Source organism: Lynx rufus, unplaced genomic scaffold (genome assembly GCF_022079265.1).
Source record: "Lynx rufus isolate CCGP_SWC_20201006 ecotype Redwood Valley unplaced genomic scaffold, mLynRuf1.p SCAF_6, whole genome shotgun sequence".
Lineage (NCBI taxonomy): Eukaryota > Metazoa > Chordata > Mammalia > Carnivora > Felidae > Lynx > Lynx rufus.
Window position 1 is genome coordinate 92,316,588 of NW_025814878.1, and position 19,930 is coordinate 92,336,517.

The 19,930-nt window shown below is 36.8% G+C and overlaps 1 protein-coding gene across 6 annotated transcripts in view; it reads left to right on the forward strand.

Annotated features, from left to right (window-relative positions):
• The window catches only part of DST (dystonin), a 496,498-nt gene that overhangs the window by 320,144 nt on the left and 156,424 nt on the right, over window positions 1–19,930 (forward strand). For 5 of the 6 annotated variants that reach the window (XM_047102585.1, XM_047102584.1, XM_047102586.1 and 2 more), the window contains 21 exons: window positions 2,792–2,885; window positions 3,198–3,352; window positions 4,631–5,096; window positions 5,185–5,313; window positions 5,475–5,552; window positions 5,656–5,817; window positions 5,908–6,012; window positions 8,324–8,419; window positions 9,022–9,147; window positions 9,761–9,913; window positions 10,310–10,464; window positions 10,670–10,796; window positions 11,278–11,461; window positions 13,090–13,247; window positions 13,740–13,918; window positions 14,906–15,044; window positions 15,798–15,991; window positions 17,381–17,543; window positions 18,262–18,345; window positions 19,105–19,212; window positions 19,740–19,838. In XM_047102585.1, coding sequence (XP_046958541.1) covers window positions 2,792–2,885; window positions 3,198–3,352; window positions 4,631–5,096; window positions 5,185–5,313; window positions 5,475–5,552; window positions 5,656–5,817; window positions 5,908–6,012; window positions 8,324–8,419; window positions 9,022–9,147; window positions 9,761–9,913; window positions 10,310–10,464; window positions 10,670–10,796; window positions 11,278–11,461; window positions 13,090–13,247; window positions 13,740–13,918; window positions 14,906–15,044; window positions 15,798–15,991; window positions 17,381–17,543; window positions 18,262–18,345; window positions 19,105–19,212; window positions 19,740–19,838 — 3,154 coding nt within the window. Of the gene's footprint in view, window positions 1–2,507; window positions 2,675–2,791; window positions 2,886–3,197; window positions 3,353–4,630; window positions 5,097–5,184; window positions 5,314–5,474; window positions 5,553–5,655; window positions 5,818–5,907; window positions 6,013–8,323; window positions 8,420–9,021; window positions 9,148–9,760; window positions 9,914–10,309; window positions 10,465–10,669; window positions 10,797–11,277; window positions 11,462–13,089; window positions 13,248–13,739; window positions 13,919–14,905; window positions 15,045–15,797; window positions 15,992–17,380; window positions 17,544–18,261; window positions 18,346–19,104; window positions 19,213–19,739; window positions 19,839–19,930 lie in introns of those variants that run through there. The other variant, XM_047102590.1, reaches the window with a different exon arrangement.

The following is a 19,930-nucleotide window of genomic DNA, read 5'->3' on the forward strand; positions in this document are numbered from 1 at the left end:
TCTCCCAGTGCCTGGGAAAGCACTGCTTAGTCCTTAGGAGATATTTGTTGAGTGGATTTGCCTCCATCATAGTACTTCCCTCACAGCCTGTCCTATGTATGGCATTGGGGAAGGGAGCTCCGTAGGGGCTGACCCTCACAGTATAGGCCTGTGTGGTCCGGTGCACCTCTCTGGCCTTCTCACTCCACACCCTTCTTGCTCCCTACCCTGTGGCCACACTGGCTGCCTCTCAGGAGCCCTGATGTGCCAAGGTCCCACCCTCCTCCATACACAGGATCTTTGCACCATCTGTTCCTTTGGCAGGGAAGTCTCTTTCATCCTCCATGTCTCTCTTCACTCCTGATCAATCTCAGATCCCGGCTCCAGTGTTACTTCCTCACGAAACTTCCTGTGGTCTCCCACGCTGGTTCAGATGTCTTGGTTATAACTCTCATATTTACATGTATTGTTCTTTCATATCACAGTTGTAATTTTATATTTATTTCTGTGATCGTTTGAGTCAGGGCTGCCTGTTCACAGTTATGAGCCCCAGGAATGTGGAGACAGACTTGGTTTTGCTGTCTTTTGTGTTGCCAGTGCTTAATGCATTGCCTGGGACACAGGGAGCGCCTAGTGTACTCAAGTTCTTTGTGTTCCACACATGACTCCCGTGTTGTTGAAATAGGAAAGAATAATGCTTTGAAGATATGAGAGCAAGGCTAACGTGTCAGTCATTTATGAAAATACTGATTACACTTCTGTTAAAGTATAATATTCTATCTGCATAACTGGATCTAGATCCAAAATAAGCTTGAAATACCCAGGGTGAACCTTTTATGGAGGAGATAATTGTGGGTGATTAAAATTATACACTAAACTAATCATCAGAAGTAATGGAAAAGTATGTCTCAGAAAGGATAATGGAGTAGATTTTTAGTTGTCAGAATAGTAACCGGATTTTAATGCAGTGGTTGAGTTCAAGGTCCAGGAGCTAGTCAATCCTGGATTAGATTTTTAGCTTAACTTGCAAGCTGTGTAATCTTAGACAAGTTCATTAACCTCTCTAAGCCTCAGTTTCCTTATTTGTAAACAGGATGTAATAGTACCTACCACATTTGGTGCTTATAAGTATGTGATGAGGTCATGCATATGAAATGATCAGTTAATTTCCTGGCACATAATAATTGCTTAATAAATGCTAATGCTGCTGTTATTATTTCAAGCTTTTCTGCTTACTAACTATATTTGATATGATACTCTCAAATTTCCCCTTTCTTGCCATCTGAAAAGAAAAATAGCTACCTTTAGAGAGGAGAAACAACAGTTTTGCTTTGTAGTGTTGGGTATATGAAAATACTCTAGGAGCTTGGTTGGATAAACGCCTTCATTTTTCTTGATGCAAGTTTTTTGGCATTAAGTATTAACTGCAAGTAATAACCATGTGCAGTGAGAGTGTATAAAAGGTAAATGAGAAGTAACCAATGTTCTTTTGCCATGTAATAACCTATAGAAAGGAAAAACAAGCACAGACAAGTTGAATTTGCAAGCATTGCATTGATATTTTTCTACTTTAGTGCTTTGGCATTCTTTCTTTCTTTCTTTCTTTCTTTCTTTCTTTCTTTCTTTCTTTCTTTCTTTTTCTTTTCTTTTTTTTTTTAAAGTTTATTCATTTATTTTGAGAGAGAGAAAGCATGAGTCAGGGAGGCACAGAGAGACAGAGAGGGAGAGAATCCCAAGCAGGCTCCACACTGTCAGCATGACACGGGGTTCGAACCCACAAACCGTGAGATTGTGACCTGAGCCGAAGTCTGAAGTTTAATAACTGAGCCACCCAGGCTTCCATACTGCTTTGGCTTTTAAAAATATAAAGTAACAGTAGTAAGATTAAGTAACGTTCTTGAGAGCACATCATGTGAAAAAAGGCAAATGGATAATTTTCCAGTTAATTTAATCTAATAAACAAATGACATAGAGGTTAAAATGGAAATGTACTTTGTTTCTCATCAAACTCACTTGTTTACATGTGCTTATAAGTACCAGCTTTTAGCCAGGAGAGACAGACCTGGCCCTTTACAAAAGTCCGGCTGTGATTGAATATTTGTATTTTTAAGCTGGTGATTGGTATTGCCTGAATAACCTTTACAATTGTACCTGGGCTTCAGTGAGAGGCACCTGAGTTGTTTTTTAGGTGACTGCAACTGGATGACTCTTGATGAAAATATTTGGCAAATATTTTTCAGTGACGCCCTGATGAGCCTGCCTTGTCCATACTTGTAGAGTTTTCATGCAGGCTACAAAAGGCAAACCTCAGCTAGCAAACGCATGGCTTTAGGCGAGATTCTTTTGAATGGTTACCAGCACATTATTTGCTGTATGTTGAATATGCAAGTTGGAGCGTATTTAAGGAGCTATTAAAGCTGTAACATTTAGCTGTGGTTTTCACCGTTAGAAGTAGAGCTTTCAGCAGACCTTCTACTTTTTAGTCTACTTTTAATGGTCAAAGAAAGAACATCGTTTCAGGAACAAAAATGCACAGTAGTAGTTACAGCTACCGTAGCAGTGATTCTGTGTTTAGTAACACTACTAGCACTCGAACCAGTCTTGATTCAAATGAAAACTTTCTCTCGGTTAATTGTGGTCCAACTCTGATCAACTCCTGCATTAGCTTCGGCAATGAATCCTTTGATGGACACAGGTATGGAATCATCGTTGTAGGATTGTGTTTTGCTTTTGGTGGGGAATTATTTTTCAGGGGCGGTAAACTTTGTACTTCAAAGGGCAAGGCTTTAATTTATTTTGTCCCTTCTTGTAGGTTGGAAATGTTGCAGCAGATTGCCAACCGAGTTCAAAGGGACAGTGTCATCTGTGAAGACAAACTGATACTTGCCCGAAACGCTCTCCAGTCTGTAAGTTAATTTTAGGAGCCATTGGGATTATGGTGGAGGGGTCTGTACCTTTGGATGAAATATAATTTTTGTGTAACACTTAGTTGATTCTTGGTATTGTCTTCTACTGAAACTTAAAGTTTGTTAAAGATTGTGATCACTGTTTCCTCTCTTGAGGAAGAGTGAGCAAAGAGAAAGCATATTTTTGAACCAAAAGGGAAAACAGAGAAGACCTAATAAGTAACTTTGCATTCCAGTATTTTGAGTTTCATATTTGAGGCTAGTTTGGAAACTTGTTTCATAGAATTAATATTGAGTTCTTTTAAAATACAGGATTCTAAAAGATTAGAATCAGGAGTACAGTTTCAGAATGAAGCAGAAATTGCCGGGTATATACTTGAATGTGAGAACCTTTTACGCCAGCATGTAATCGATGTACAGATTCTTATTGATGGAAAATACTACCAGGCAGATCAGTTGGTACAGAGGTAAGATTGCTACGTACTCATACCTTATCCTTTTGTGTAATCACTTCATGGGTACTTGTGATGGGAATGCAGAATGTGGCAGTTTTATGAAATACATTTCTTATGCTCTTTTCAGTTGAAAATGGGTGTTGCCTTAATTCAGATGTATTTTGAGATGTTAAATAGGTATTTGTTTTTCAAAGATAAGTAATAGAAAAATATAGCACATACAATATGGAATACTGCAGTAATATACTTACGGTTAAAATAGTTGTATGACATTTGAAAAAGGGAAAATATAAGAAAGTATCCTTTATAACTGATTTTTTAAGTTATCGATTTATCCTATCATGAAAATATTTATAACAAAATGTTGAAAAAAAATGTATAAAATTCTGTGTCTCTGAGAAGTGGGTTTAGGGGTAGGGAATGGAACCCTTTCAGGTTATAGACTGTATATATTATATATAATATATATATATATATATATATATATATATATATATATGAGATACATATTAAGCAAAAATTGTAAATGATGCTTTGACCCAGTAATTTCACTTCTAGGAATTTGTAATAATTTTAAATATAGAAAATATATAAATAAATAAAGAAAAAAGTTTTTTGTTCATGTCAGAAATCTTTTATAATAACAAAATTTGGAAATATCCTACATGTCAAATAATAGAATGATGACATTGTAGTGCAGTAATTATGTTCACTAGAAAGACTATGTGATAATATGGAAAGTGCTTACTGCACAAATTCAGTGAAAAACATTGTGATGCCAAATTTTGTCAGTATGATTATAAGGACTTTTTTTTTTTTTTTTTTTTTTTTTTTTTTGAGAGAGAGAGAGTGAGCACGTGCAAGTGGGGAGAGGGGCAAAGGGAGAGAGTGAGAGAGATTTTTAAGCAGGTTCCACACCCAGCGTGGAGCCTGTCTCAGGGCTCAATCTGAAGACTGTGAGATCATGACCTGAGCCAAAAGCAAGTCAGACTTTTAACCGACTGAGCCACCCAGGTGCCCCATGATTTTTTTTTAAATAGACTATTTTTTGGAGCAGTTCAGGTTTACAGAAAAATTGATTGGAAAATACAGAGTTTCCTTATGCCCCTTTATACACACCTTTCCCAATTAGTAATATCTTGAATTAGTGTGATTCTGTTGTTATAATTGATGAGCCAGTAATTGATACATTACTGTTAACTGACTAATTTCCATAGTTGGCATTAGAGTTCACACTTTGTGAAAAATGCCTTTTGCGTTATAGTTTATGTCTTCTGATGTTCTTTCCAGGGTTGCAAAACTCCGCGATGAAATTATGGCCTTAAGGAATGAATGTTCCTCGGTGTACAGCAAAGGGCGCATGCTGACGACGGAACAGACAAAACTCATGATATCAGGAATTACTCAAAGTTTAAACTCAGGATTTGCACAGACCTTAAACCCCAGTCTGAACTCAGGGCTGACCCAGGGTTTAACGCCTTCCCTGACCCCTTCTAGTGTGACATCAGGCCTGTCATCAGGTCTGACTTCCCGTCTGACTCCATCTGTCACTCCAGCTTATACACCTGGTTTCCCATCAGGAGGATTAGTTCCAAGTTTCAGTTCAGGAGTAGAGGCCAATTCATTACAAACTCTGAAATTGATGCAGATCCGAAAGCCCCTTCTAAAGTCTTCTTTGCTGGATCAGAATTTAACAGAAGAGGAAATCAACATGAAATTTGTTCAAGATCTTTTGAATTGGGTTGATGAGATGCAGGTAAAAAAATGTTTACCTGAAAGTTTTAGTCTTTAGTCTTTATTGCTCTTAGTTTCTTTTTTTAAATCTAGTATCTTTCTGTTTAAAGGTGCAGCTGGACCGCACTGAATGGGGATCAGATTTGCCAAGTGTTGAAAGCCATTTAGAGAATCATAAAAACGTTCACCGAGCTATTGAAGAATTTGAATCTAGCCTTAAAGAAGCTAAAATCAGTGAGGTATATGAATTTAAAATCTGTATATATTTCATTTTAGTTAGCTATTGTTTTGCTCTTTTTTTTATATATAAAGAGCCTATAACAAAATAATAGATACAGTGAGTATGAGTCAGAATTCCTTAGGATCCCTAAGCTTGATGTCTTTTTATCCCATGTTATAGATCCAAATGACGGCACCTCTTAAACTAACTTATGCAGAAAAGTTACACCGATTAGAGAGTCAGTATGCAAAACTCCTGGTAAGTTGTGTTTTTTGTTTTGTTTTGTTTTGTTTTTACTTTCTGTTTCCCTTATCTCTATTTGGCAAAGACATGATTCTTAACAATGATTTTTCTTACGAAGAATACATCCAGGAATCAGGAACGGCACCTTGATACACTCCATAATTTTGTAACTCGTGCAACTAATGAACTTATTTGGTTGAATGAAAAAGAAGAGGAGGAAGTTGCCTATGACTGGAGTGAAAGAAATAACAACATAGCTCGGAAAAAAGATTACCATGCTGTGAGTATGGCCTTTGTCATTGAATGCCAAGGTTGTATATCAGGTGTAGATCTTTTTCTAACCTCACTTCTTCATTCTTTGTTAAATTAGGAATTAATGAGAGAACTTGATCAAAAGGAAGAAAATATTAAATCAGTTCAGGAGATAGCAGAGCAGCTACTTTCGGAAAATCACCCAGCCAGACTGACAATTGAGGTAAGTCAGGAAGCGTAATGGTCATGGTCGAATATTGACATTTGATAGTCACTCTTTAGATTCTTTTATTGCTGATAAATTCAGAAATACAAACTATCAAACTTTTAATACAACGTGACTTAAAAATAATGTTTCTGACAAATCATAGTGCTTCTTGCCTTTAGCTCTCTTGCTTTTTCTGTGTTACTCACCTGTCACTTAGAATAAGGTACCTTTGTCAACTCCCATGGCTAAAGGGATGTATTATAGTAAATATGAAGGCTCTTTTTTTATTCCTCCCTCATACTGTGGTATTGTGCAAGCCATGTAACCACACTTAGCCTCCTATCCAAAATGGGGGCTATCCTCTAACCCATAGCATTGTAGTAAGATGAGGCAAATAATGTACTCTTACTACTTAGTACAGCTCTGGTTACATATGTTCCCAGGAAGTATTTACAATTATTATTTAACTTAACAATTTTATTCACAATCTAGTTTTGTGAGGTATATTGGAACAACAGTCTGTCAAAGCCACATGGCATAGTGCACACATTTCACATCCAGAAATGGAGAAGTGGTGTGGGATTTATCAGGTTTCCCGTGCGGTAGTGGTAGTGTGTTTACTTTTTAGTCCTAATATGTACTAGTTAGAGTTAGTGACTTTCTAAAAGTAAAGGGGTGTTATATAAGAGAGACATGCATCAAACATGGACAAATGCGGTATATTGCCAGAGGGAAAAAATGGAGCTGTGCTTAAAATGTGACATGCTTCAAACTCTCACAGGTGAGGAGAGGAATCTGATAGTCTTTGTTCACTGAAATTGCCACAAAACAAAAGATTAGTGAAATTTTAGGCCTCAATAGGAAGTTTTGGGAATGTTATATTTGACCTGCTTCATAGAAAAATGGAGTCTTAGGGCACCTGGGTGGCTCAGTCAGTTAAGCGTCTGACTTCGGCTCAGGTCATGATCTCACAGTTTGTGGGTTCGAGCTCCGCGTTGGGCTCTATGCTGACAGCTCAGAGCCTGCTTCAAATTCCGTGCTTCCCTCTATCTCTCTCCTTTTTCCCTGTTTGTGCTCTCTTTCTCTCAAAAATAAATAAATAAACAAACATTAAAAACAAAAAAAATTAGAGTCTTGCATGCAGATGAAATGCCAATTAAAGAGCCAGTTAAAGAGCTAGAAGAGTAGTGGGGAGCACTAGGGAAAGCTCTTTAGAATAACGAAGGATTTGGATATACTTTTGTATGATACTAAACTAAAAATAGAGTATTCTTCAAGGTAGAGATGAAACTGTTAGGAAATATGATTACAGGCTAAGAATTTTAATGGGATTGGATAATGTGAATGTGAACCTGATTACTTTTATGTAGAAATGCTAATCTAATTAAAAATTTCTTGAGGGATAAAATTAAGCTTGAGTCATCTTTATGATTCTTTTGGCCTATCCAATGTCTTGTGGGCACATGGGTAATATTTAGTTAATTATCAACACTTCTTCATATGTTATGTGAAAAAATAAACTAATAATCTAACAACTCACAATGATATGTCTTTTACAGCCAATTTGCTCAAAGTAGCTTAATTTGAGGGTGCAGGTAATATGACTGTGATATGTTGCCAGATTTCCATTCCTACACTGTATATTCCGTTCAGAAAGCCTGCCTGAGCATAGCTCAGCAGAAATAACTTTTTCCAGGAGGGGAAGCGTGACAGGCTTACTTAAGAGTCATTAAAGTATCTAGATCGCCCTCTTCTGGAAGTCAGTGAATTGCATCTTAAATATGAAAGGGTGTTTTATGTTTTCTTTATGAAGTAGGTGTTCTGTTACCTTTTTGCTCTCACAAGAGATTCACTTTATATTCAAAATTTAAGTGAAAATATTTGTAATAAAAATTCCTAGTACTATAATAATTATAGTTCCAGAATTACAGAAATAAAGGATTGCCCTCTCTCTTGTTCACTCTTCCCAAACCTCTCTGGCAAAAACAAATATGTAAGTCACCCCCCTGACCCCAAGAACTGCTGGCCTAGTTTTAGAAACAAAAACAAGTGAAAACTACAGAACCATCTATTTTTATGTGCATTTTTAAATATTTATTTTAGATTTAATTTAAATTTAGATTTAGATTTTTAGGACTGGCTTTGTGCAAGTGAGAGCTCTTGTATTAGAGGGACATTTCACTACCCTAATTTTCAGGTCTTGCTCTGTTAAAATGATCTCATCACCTATTTCGATAGCAGAGTTTCTCATCCTTTAAAAGCTTTGTCGAATGTATATGTCATTCCTCTTCAGCCAGTTACAATGGCTGTGATTTTTATCTTCAAGGCCTATCGAGCGGCAATGCAGACACAATGGAGCTGGGTCTTACAGCTGTGCCAGTGTGTGGAGCAGCACGTCAAGGAAAACACCGCGTATTTCGAGGTATGTGAATGGGATCACAGCGTGATTTGGGCCGATTTACAGAAAGCATCTCCCTATTTATTAAGGACATGTATGTAATGTGCAGGGGAAAGAAACTGAAATATTTTCTTTGTAGGATATATGGGAAAAATGTCCTATAGGATAGACTGAAGCATTGTATTAAGGAGGAAATCCTTTAAAAGCCTTTTAAAATGTCAGAAAATCTTTATTTTATAAATGCCTTTTACAAGGAAATATTTCATTATAAAGAGTCATTACAAAGAGCTCTTTTTTTTTTATTCTTCAGGAATTGTAAAATATTGGAATTTCTCTCCTACTCATAAATTATTTGGACCCTCAAGTAAAACAAAGCTTTAGCCAGAATAATATAGTGCCAAAGCACAATACAGATATCAGCTTTAGACACTTAGCATTTACTGACAATCATCCAAATTCAACAGTGGTTGTTTGGGTAAAGGAGGAATGTGACTATTAAGTTGTCTTGTGATTTTATTCTCTTCGCACTCATGAGGGGTCCACGGGGCTCTGGTACTTGGACTTGACAACTCTGTGCTTGACTGGCATTGAATAAACTTGAGCTGCCGGTTTTCATCTTTTTATAGTTTTTCAATGATGCCAAAGAAGCTACTGATTACTTGAAGAATCTCAAGGACGCCATTCAGCGGAAGTACAGCTGTGACAGATCAAGCAGCATTCACAAACTGGAAGACCTGGTTCAGGAGTCAATGGTACCGGTGCAAGAACCTTTGCATTTCATCAGTCACGTGAATCAGGAGTAGATTAGTATTTCATCATATTGTTATGTGTGCAGAACTTTATATTTTATTGGTACTGTTGGTATTTCATTTGATCAGGCATTTAAACATTCAGTTTTATTGTGTTTTGGTAACAATTACAACAAAAGTGTTTTTTATGTGATTGCCTTCATATTTTAAATACATGTTTTGATAGTGGTGTGTGTGTGTGTGTGTGTTTAGTCATGCACTTCACAAATAACTGTAAGCACTTTGTATATGGTAGACACTATTTTAAGTACTGGAGATAGAGCAGTGAAGAAAAGAGACAAGAATCCCCACACTCCTGGTGCTTCTGTGTGAGAGGGGGAGCAGGCAGTAAACATGATAAATGAGTAAAATATAGGTAGCATAGTGGTAAATGCTAAAGAGGAAAAAAAAAAACATAAAGACAAGGGAAGAGAGATGCCAGAGGGGGCGGGGAGGGCTTGAATGTTTAAACCAGGTGTCAGGGACTTTTGTGATGAAATTTTGTTTGTGTAAAGCCCTAAAAGAAGAGAGAGTACAAGTCTTTTATTTTTCAATATCTGTCTTATGTATTACTTAGGAAGAGAAAGAAGAACTTTTACAGTATAAAAGCACAGTAGCAAGCCTGATGGGGAGAGCAAAAACAATAATTCAGCTGAAGCCGAGGAATCCTGACTGTCCACTCAAAACTTCTATTCCAATCAAAGCTATCTGTGACTACAGACAAATTGAGGTATTGTAGAAGTAGACCAATTTCTGGCATTATTCTTGTATTTCTTAATTTATTTTAAAGTTTATTTATTTGAGAGAGAGAGAGGGTGAGCAGGGGAGGGGCAGAGGGGAATACCGAGCAGGCTCCGTGCTGTCAGTGCAGAGTGCAACTTGGGGCTTGAACCCATGGTCCGTGAGATCGTGACCTGAGCTGAAATCAAGAGTCAGATGCTTAACCATCTGAGCCACCCAGGCTCCCCTATTCTTAATATTTTAAAAATGAGGTCATATTGCTTGTTCTCGTGGTAGAGTTTTCTACCTCAAAAAACAAACAAACAAAAAATCCCAAGATTGGGTATGATAAAGGATTAGTTGATAGTGACCTCATTGCGTTATTCTTTTCTTCATTTAAAACCAGATAACCATTTACAAAGATGATGAATGTGTTTTGGCCAACAATTCTCACCGTGCGAAATGGAAGGTCATCAGCCCCACTGGGAATGAGGCTATGGTCCCGTCTGTGTGCTTCACAGTCCCTCCACCAAACAAAGAAGCAGTTGACTTTGCAAACAGGTGTGTATGTGTTCACTAAACACATAGAACTGGGTTTGGAGGCTCTCTGAAGGTTGAAGAAACAATCAATACTTTGTCAAGGCCCATAGGATCAGAAGGATCTAGAACTAGTAAACACGGGATAGTTCACAAACAGAAAAATTGTAGCATGTTTTCAGAGGGAGTGAAAAGAATTAAGTGTTTGTTTGTTTTTCATATTTTTCAGAATTGAGCAACAGTATCAGAATGTCCTGACTCTTTGGCATGAGTCTCACATAAACATGAAGAGTGTAGTGTCCTGGCATTATCTCATCAATGAAATTGATAGAATTCGAGCTAGCAATGTGGCTTCAGTAAGTATAAATCTACACATCAGCCTGATCTGTCCAAAAATGTGGGGCACATTAGCACGAGGGGTGGAATTTTGTTTTTGTTACAGGATAGGATGGAGCCCAGCAGATCCATGCTAATGTTCATCCATTTAATGATTATTTGTTACATACCTGCTACAGGCACTTTGTAAGAATTGGAGAAATCTGGAGATCACATTTCATTCAGTGCTTAATACATTTTGATAAGGAGACAGGGTATAGTGTTTGAACTTATGGGATAATTTGATTTCATTTTTTGATGTTTTATAATCTTGTTTTTCCTCATCTTTTAAAACTCAAAAATGTTAATTAAGAATAACATTAATTTCAAATGGTTCTTCTATTTATGGCTATCAATATGAACTGATGTGTACCAGGAGACCCTAACTTAAGCACTGTCCTGTTTAAATTTAGCTCTTAGTACCATAATCACTTGATTACATGGATCATTGGTCTTCCTTAGATAAAGACAATGTTACCTGGTGAACATCAACAAGTTCTGAGTAACCTGCAGTCTCGTTTTGAAGACTTTCTGGAAGATAGCCAGGAATCCCAAATATTTTCAGGCTCAGATATAACGCAACTGGAAAAGGAGGTTAATGTATGTAAGCAGTATTATCAAGAACTTCTTAAATCAGCAGAAAGAGGTAAAGCATGGGAATCTTTATCTTTTTTTCCCTCCATAGGTGTTTAGATCAGGCTATTTTCTGCTGTCAGTGGGAATCCTGATCTTAGGAGTGTTATATTACCCAACCTATGATAGATAGGCACAGTGCTACCTATCAGACATAGAAATTAAAAGTATGTTTGTGGTAGGAAGATACAAGAGAGGTTCATTTATTTCTAAATGATCAACTAATTAAAAAATGCCAACCAAATAATATGACAAATGGTGAATTCTTAACACATCGCTTTTCAGCATTTCCTTTCTTTTTTTTTTAAATTTTTAAAATTTTTTTTTTTTAATTTTTTTTCAACGTTTATTTATTTTTGGGACAGAGAGAGACAGAGCATGAACGGGGGAGGGGCAGAGAGAGAGGGAGACACAGAATCGGAAACAGGCTCCAGGCTCCGAGCCATCAGCCCAGAGCCTGACGCGGGGCTCGAACTCACGGACCGCGAGATCGTGACCTGGCTGAAGTCGGACGCTTAACCGACTGCGCCACCCAGGCGGCCCTTAAATTTTTTAAATTTTTATTTATTTTTGAGAGAGACAGAGACACAGGGCACAAGCAGGGGAGGGGCAGAGAGGGAGACACAGAATCCAAAGCAGGCTCCGTACTCTGAGCTGTCAGCACAGAGCCCAACGTGGCGGTTGAACCCACAAGCCGTGAGATCATGACCTGAGCCAACGTCAGGCACTTGACACACTGAGCCACCCAGGCACCCTCCAGTATTGTCACTATTTTGTAATGCAATGTTCCGAATGATCTTTTAGTTTCAGTCATTTTTCTATGTACCGAATCTGGATTTTTTTTTTTAAAGACTTTATCTTTTGGAGCAGTTTTAGATTCATAGTAAAATTGAGAGGAAAGTACAGAGAGTTCCCATAATCCAAACTGGATTTTATACAGGGGTTAGAGGAAAAGGTTGTGTCTAGTTAACTTTTGTTAAATATATATTTTCTGAAATCTTTTGATATTACCTAGAGACAAGAGAATTTATTAGTAATCTATTAAAAATTTTTTTAAAACATTAACAAATTCTTTACCTACCTTTCATTTTTAAGGATTTTTAATTTAAAAAATTAATCTGCAGCTAATATAATTCACATTTTTGTGATCATAAAACAGCATAATATATTTACTTTCCTTGGACATCATATCAGAAATTGGCGGGGCACCTGGGTGGCTCATTCAGTTAAGCATCTGACTTTGACTCGGGTCATGATCTCACAGTTCTTGGGTTTGAGCCCTGCATCAGCTCCGTGCTGACAGCTTGGAGCCTGGAGCCTGCTTCAGATTCTGTGTCTCCCTCTCTCTCTGTCCCTTCCCCACTTGTGTACTCTCACTCTCTCTCTTTCAAAAATAAATAAAACATTAAAAAATAAATCAGAAATTGGCACTTTTGGGGAAATATTATTAACTGTTCATAAACTGTGATGTCACTGTTTCGAGATTTATATCTTTAGGGTGGGATTTTGGTGAATGCCTGGTAACAGTGGTTCTACCAGCGATGTCCCAGTAGTAGTAACACTGCCACATTAGGATACGAACAGCAGCATCCAGAAGATGGAAAACAAGGTGTTTTCTAAACGTCACATTTACGTTCACAGAGGAGCAAGAGGAATCTGTGTATAACCTGTACATCTCTGAAGTTCGAAACATTAGACTTCGGTTAGAGAGTTGCGAAGATCGGTTGATTAGACAGATCCGCACTCCACTGGAAAGAGATGATTTGCATGAAAGTGTGTTCAGAATCACTGAGCAGGAGGTGAGATTCGTAAATGTGTTGGGACAGAATTAAGGTAAATTACTGTCTCGGTGACCTTCGCTGTCAAACTCCGGTGACTTCATATGCTCAGCTTTGCCCACTGGTCACGTTGTGAGATCTGATTATGTGTTTATTTCTTATTGTGAAGCAGGATTCTGTAATTCAGTTCTATATTTGACTCCGGTAAATGTAGAAATGTGTACCCTCTTACTGGACTTGTCATAGTGAAAGTCATCATATGTTTATTGACCACCTGCTGAATGCAGAAGCACGGAGTTAGATATTTGTGCCCAAGGAGATGGGCAGTAAGGGAATTACTGATTATGAGACTTGAATGCTGTGGCTTACTTTCCATGATAAAGAAAAAGTAAAGAATATGTAGCTTTTTAAGTCAGTGATTATAATGTAAATTGTGTGTTTTTAAACTGTTTTAGGAAAGATGCCCCATCTGGAGTGACAGCCCAATACCTATGTTTATTCTCTGTTTTATAGAAACTAAAGAAAGAGCTGGAGCGACTTAAAGATGATTTGGGAACAATCACAAATAAATGTGAAGAATTTTTCAGTCAAGCAGCAACCTCTGCATCAGTGCCCACCTTACGGTCTGAGCTCGGTGTGGTCATTCAGAACATGAACCAAGTCTATTCTATGTCTTCCACTTACATAGATAAGTATGTAATCTCTGTCTTTTTATTTATTTTTATTTTTTTACAATTTATTTTGAGAGAGAGAGAGAGTGTGAGTGGGGGAGGGGCAGAGAGAGGGGGAGAGAGAGAATCCCAAGCAGGCTCCATGCTGCCAGCACAGAGCCCAGTGTTGGGCTCAAATCCACAAAACCGTGAGGTCATGACCTGAGAAGAAACCAAGAGTCGGATACCCAACCTACTGAGCCACCCAGGCACCCCTGTAACCACTGTCTTAATATAAATTTGCTTCATGGGGTGCCTGGGTGGCTCAGTCAGTTGAGTGACCGACTTCGGCTCAGGTCATGATCTCATGGTTTGTGAGTTCGAGCTACACATTGGGCTCTGTGCTGACAGCTCAGAGCCTGAAGCCTGTTTTGGATTCTGTGTCTCCCTCTCTCTCTGCCCCTCCCCGACTCATGCTCTGTCTCTCTCTGTCTCAGAAATAAATAAACATTAAAAAAATTTTTTTTAAAATTTGCTTCATACAACTGTCCTATATACACATGCTGTTCATTTAAAACATTCATCTTTATTAAAGTAAATACTCCCTTTTTTGTTTTAATAACAAATGTACTAAATATTTCCATGGATTTATTATGCTTCATATTGAAAGGAAATGTGCCTCAGATTAGAGCATATGTGGACAGGTGTTCCCACATTTTGCCCATAGTTTTAATCCCACATCTGTTGGAGCCCATAGTATTTTTTCCTCTAGAGCTTGGTCTAAATAAGGTTTGAAAGAAGACCACCTTATGTTGCAATCTCTTGCAAAAGAGCATTTGCAGGGCAGGGCATGAGAGCACATACCCTCCATTAAGAAGAGAGTTAGTTGAATGTTGATCTCGTAGTAAATGTCTCAGTGCTGCAAGATGAAGAACAGCTGTATCGTCCGTCATTATGGTGCATCAGGACTGTGTTATTGGAAAATAAACATTTACTAATAGGAAGCTGTTGTTGCATTCTCTTTTTTAGACTGAAAACTGTTAATTTGGTGTTGAAAAACACTCAAGCAGCAGAAGCCCTGGTAAAACTCTATGAAACTAAACTGTGTGAAGAGGAAGCAGTTATAGCTGACAAGAATAATATTGAGAATCTAATAAGTACCTTAAAGGTATGTGTCTCATTTCTGGCTCTTTTATGAGGTCACACTTTATTTCTCCAGCACCTGGATCTTCAAACATTAAGTAAATAACTTATTTGAATATATTTATATTCATTTCATTTCATATCTCTCTATAGCCATACCTTAGCATAAATGAGTCATTTTTAGTTTGTGGATAGTTTTTCTCATTTGAAATTTGCATCTTTTTGATAATAGCTTTTTATAATCAGTTCATGTGAGCAAAAGGAGTTGAAGCTAAAAATTATATTATTTTTAGTAGATTCTCTTGCTGAAAGAGGCAGTTAAGACATTAAGGATGTAAGTAGAGGAGTTAATTCAAGAAGGGAAGTAGACAGGTAATTGTACTCGTCTGTATTGATATTTCTATGTATAAAGCATGAGTATAAAATTATTGCAAAGGAGTGAAAAATGGTCTCTTTGATTTTTAATGCAAGTATTCATTTTTAACCAATGAGATTAGTAGATACTTAAGAAATAGTCTTGCTTAATTTTGTTTTATTGATATGCAAATTATTTTAGGCTGAACTTTATAAAATTGCTTTTTTTAAAGATCAAAGTGCAGTCAGATATTGATAATTTCATATGGTTCAAACTAATATATTATTTTTCTTTATGAAAGATAGTCTGTATTTTATTTTATATCAGTCATTTGTACATAAATTGTAAAATTAGGTAAAGAGTGTGTTTGCCTAGTGAGTGGTTGACACATTTTTATAACTTTCACCCATTAATGTATTTTAGCAATGGAGGTCTGAAGTAGATGAAAAGAGAGAGGTATTCCATGCATTAGAGGATGAGCTGCAGAAAGCTAAAGCCATCAGTGATGAAATGTTTAAAACCTATAAAGAACGGGACCTTGATTTTGACTGGCATAAAGAAAAAGCAGACCAATTAGTTGAAAGGTGGCAAAATATTCACGTTCAGATTGACAACAGGTTAGTATCCTCTTGTGTTCAGTGTCAGCACAGATGTAATGTTTATCCTTGTGTTCTAGTAAAATCTAAAGTTACTAGGTTTTTTAAAACTTCATATATAGTTAATTTCACAGAGTTACTTTCCATGTATAGTTAATTTGATTAATTGCAAGGGCTCTATCTAATTATATTTCTTTTTGTTTTGGTGGACTTTAGCAAGACAGTTAACTTCAAAATAAATGTTTTTCAACTCTTTTAATTAAAAAATGTTTTCAATGTTTATTTTGAGAGAGAGAGTGTGAGAGAAGGAGAGTAGGGGAGTGGCAGAGAGTGGGAGAGAGAGAGAGAGAAAGAGAGAGAGAGAATCCTAATCAAGCTCCATACTGGCAGCAGAGAGACCGATGTGGGGCTGAAACTCATGAACCCTGAGATTATGACCTGAGCCAAAATCAAGAATTGGATGCTTAACCATCTGAGCCACCCAGGAGCCCCTTAACTCTGTTTCTGTTTTGTTAAAACTGCTGATGTATTCTGGCATTTGTATAGTAAATCTACTTGTCTTTTCTGAAGGAAAAAAATATAGTTCTATGAGTTATTACCAACGTACAATATTCAAATAGCCAAGACTTAGTAAGAACATGGATCATGTGTTTGAGAGGGCTGTATGAATCAATCTACACCTAAGAAGTGTAAAGCGATTCTAATGACCTGATGTTCATTTTAATTTAGGTTACAAGAAAGTTGAAATCATTCACCCAGTGACTGAAGTAAAAAAGTGAAAGCAAATGGGATGGTTTTAGGGCTCATCTTAAAGGAAATCAAGTCCTGTCCTTTATCATTCATTGTAATGTTTATATTAATGCCAATAAAGTGCTTTTATAATACAGGGCCATTCTTGAGAAGTAAAATTATGTCCAAATATATGTTACCTAATTTCTGTAAAATATGTGTTATGTAGTAAATGTTTAATGTAGTAGTCTTAAAATCATAGAAACTGAGGTGTTTTTTTTTTTTCTCACACTTCCTAGAAAGCGCTGAGTCCATGTTGAACCACCTATTGAAATACTTTGTCATTATTTCAAAAGAGAACTGCCATTGGATGCAAGCTTTGGGTATTTAAGATACACCAATTGATAATAATTATGGTTAAGTTTCCAATTTTCTTGATTTTTAGCTTTAGTCTGTTGGGCTTGAACTTAGAAAAATCAGAACTACTAAGTTGTACAACCCCAGGACAAAATGTTTATATTCAACCTAAGCCAGTATGGAGTGAGTCCCTTGGAGATAGGCCTTGAATTATTTACACTTATCCCTATTGTTGTACCTAGTGTGTTGTGTGTCTCACTATACCTTGCACTCTCTTAAGGGATACTGTTGGAAACTATGAGTATCTTGTTTTTATTTTCTTAGGTTACGGGACTTAGAAGGCATTGGCAAATCACTGAAGTACTATAGAGATACTTATCACCCTTTAGATGATTGGATCCAGCAAGTTGAAACTACCCAGAGAAAAATTCAGGAAAATCAGCCTGAAAATAGTAAAACTCTAGCCACACAGTTGAATCAACAGAAGGTATGTAAAAACAGTTCCTTATACTAAGGTTGTGCCTGCATTTGGTGAGTCATGACCCTTATCTTCCTTTACCTCGTTAAAAGAAAAAGCCAGCAACTATCTGGAGGAAGGTAAGGAGTAAATCATAAACATTAAAATCCTATAGTCCAAACTTACATCCATCATGTACTTTGATTTCTTGGAAGTCATTTTTGAAAATATAAGGCATTAGAAAATAGCATGTTGGGACAGTGTTCAAATGTAATCATTTACTCATAAGTATGGTCATTTAATCATTAGTATGGAAATCTCTTTGGCACTTTTGTGGCCACAATAGTTTTGCAGTATCTTAAAAAAATAAAAATGGCTAGTGTCTGTAGAAAATTAAACAGCCACGTTTGACAGAGAATTGAATTCTTTGAGATTTCTGTTCCATCTTGAGGGGACAATAGTGTCCAGTTCCACTTTGATCAGGAATGGGGGGGGGCAAGGCCTTCAAGTCCACTTTTGGATAATTCCTGGGGAGTTTAGTAATTTTTGCTTTGGAAGCCCCCTGAGGCTGGGTCACTTATGTGGCTTAATCTAGAAGTTTGTAATTTGCCTCACTACATACTAAGTACAAAGGACTAAAGAGCTTTATTATTAAAGGGTATGGTTATTTCTTAGTTCCTGAGCATTTTAGTAGTTAAATAGCATAGAGTTCCTTGTTCTCTTTCTTCTAAACTCTATGTGTTTATAGATGCTGGTGTCCGAAATAGAAATGAAACAGAGCAAAATGGATGAGTGTCAAAAATATGCAGAACAGTACTCAACTACAGTGAAGGTAAGAAGATTCAGTTACTTGCATCAAGTTCAATGTTCAGGTATGTGATTCAGCAAAATACTGAAGAAAAAAAAAGCCTCTGCAAATAATTTCACTGTGTTAAAAAGTAAAAACAGAGAATCTTCATTTGAACCCTGTGACACTTACCTAATAATTCTTTGTGACACGTGAGGCACATGTCAGCCTCGGGTTCATTCATTTTCTCCCAATCACACACGACACCCCGGAATAAATGCATAGGTCTGAAGTTGTTTTTTTGTTTTTGTTTTTGTTTTTTTATCACTTTGTGCATGTTTGTGTATGTTCTGTCTCTCTCTTTCTCTCTCTCTGTCTGTCTCTCTCTTCTTTACTATTGCTAGAATATTCCCTGGAAGAGCTTGGCTTTCTTAGGAGACAGTTCCCATGTGTTTTGAAGCTGTTGACAATGCCTGGGCTTTAGCCATCAGACCTACTCTTCCATTGCCCAGCCAGAGGAAAGGGAGGCTGAATATAACTAGGATATTGTAACTAAATGTTCCCATGAACTTCTAAAGAGACCTAGGAAACTTCTGATCACCCTAAGTGTTTCTTATTTTTATTACCACCTTGGAAACATTCCAGGATTAGATAGATTCCTAAAAGTGTAGTTTTGCAGTAATTTCGTAATGTTGCTCAGTGAAACTAGGTTCCATTTCTCTGTATCGAGTCACTGAGTCACTGTAGAATGAAGTGTTAATGCTTTGCTTTAAATAATTTAGTCTTATTGACTCCATTATACAGGACTATGAATTACAAACAATGACCTACCGGGCCATGGTAGATTCACAACAAAAATCTCCAGTGAAACGCCGAAGAATGCAGAGCTCAGCAGATCTTATTATTCAAGAGGTAGTAAAAGCATGAAAGAAGGGAGGGGACATAAAAGAGAGAAACACTACTGAAAGAATTATAATTATCTATTTGTATTGTAGTAGAATACATATAATAGGAAATGTACCATTTTAACCATTTTTAAGTGTGCAGTTCAGTGGCACTCCGTATATTCACAGTGTTTTGCAAACATGACCACTGCCCGTTTCCAGAACTTTTTTCCTTGTCCCAAAAAAGAAACTCTCTGCCTAAAACAATACATTTTATTAAGGGTTCTAGAAAATCCTTCAGAAAGCTTTATTCCAAGATTAAGTATTAATTACAGAGAATTATAAATGTACTTCATCATTACATTTAGAGAATTGTCATGTAGTATGGTTTGCACAGCAGTAAGAAGCTCATTCCTGCCTACTTACCACTATTGGGCAGTTGTGTATTTTACTGTCACAAAGCCTAGTTAATGTTATAATTATTAATCAACATTCATTAAACTCACTTAGAGCCACTGGAGGTTGTATTTTTATTATTTATTTCATTATTTGCAGTTCATGGACCTAAGGACCCGATATACTGCTCTGGTCACCCTCATGACACAATATATTAAATTTGCTGGTGATTCATTAAAGAGGCTGGAAGAGGAGGAGGTAACCATTAACTATGAACAGCTAACTAAAAGGAACTATAATATTTTTGGGAAAACAAAAAAAAACTGTACATGGTTGAGAAGTAATTATTT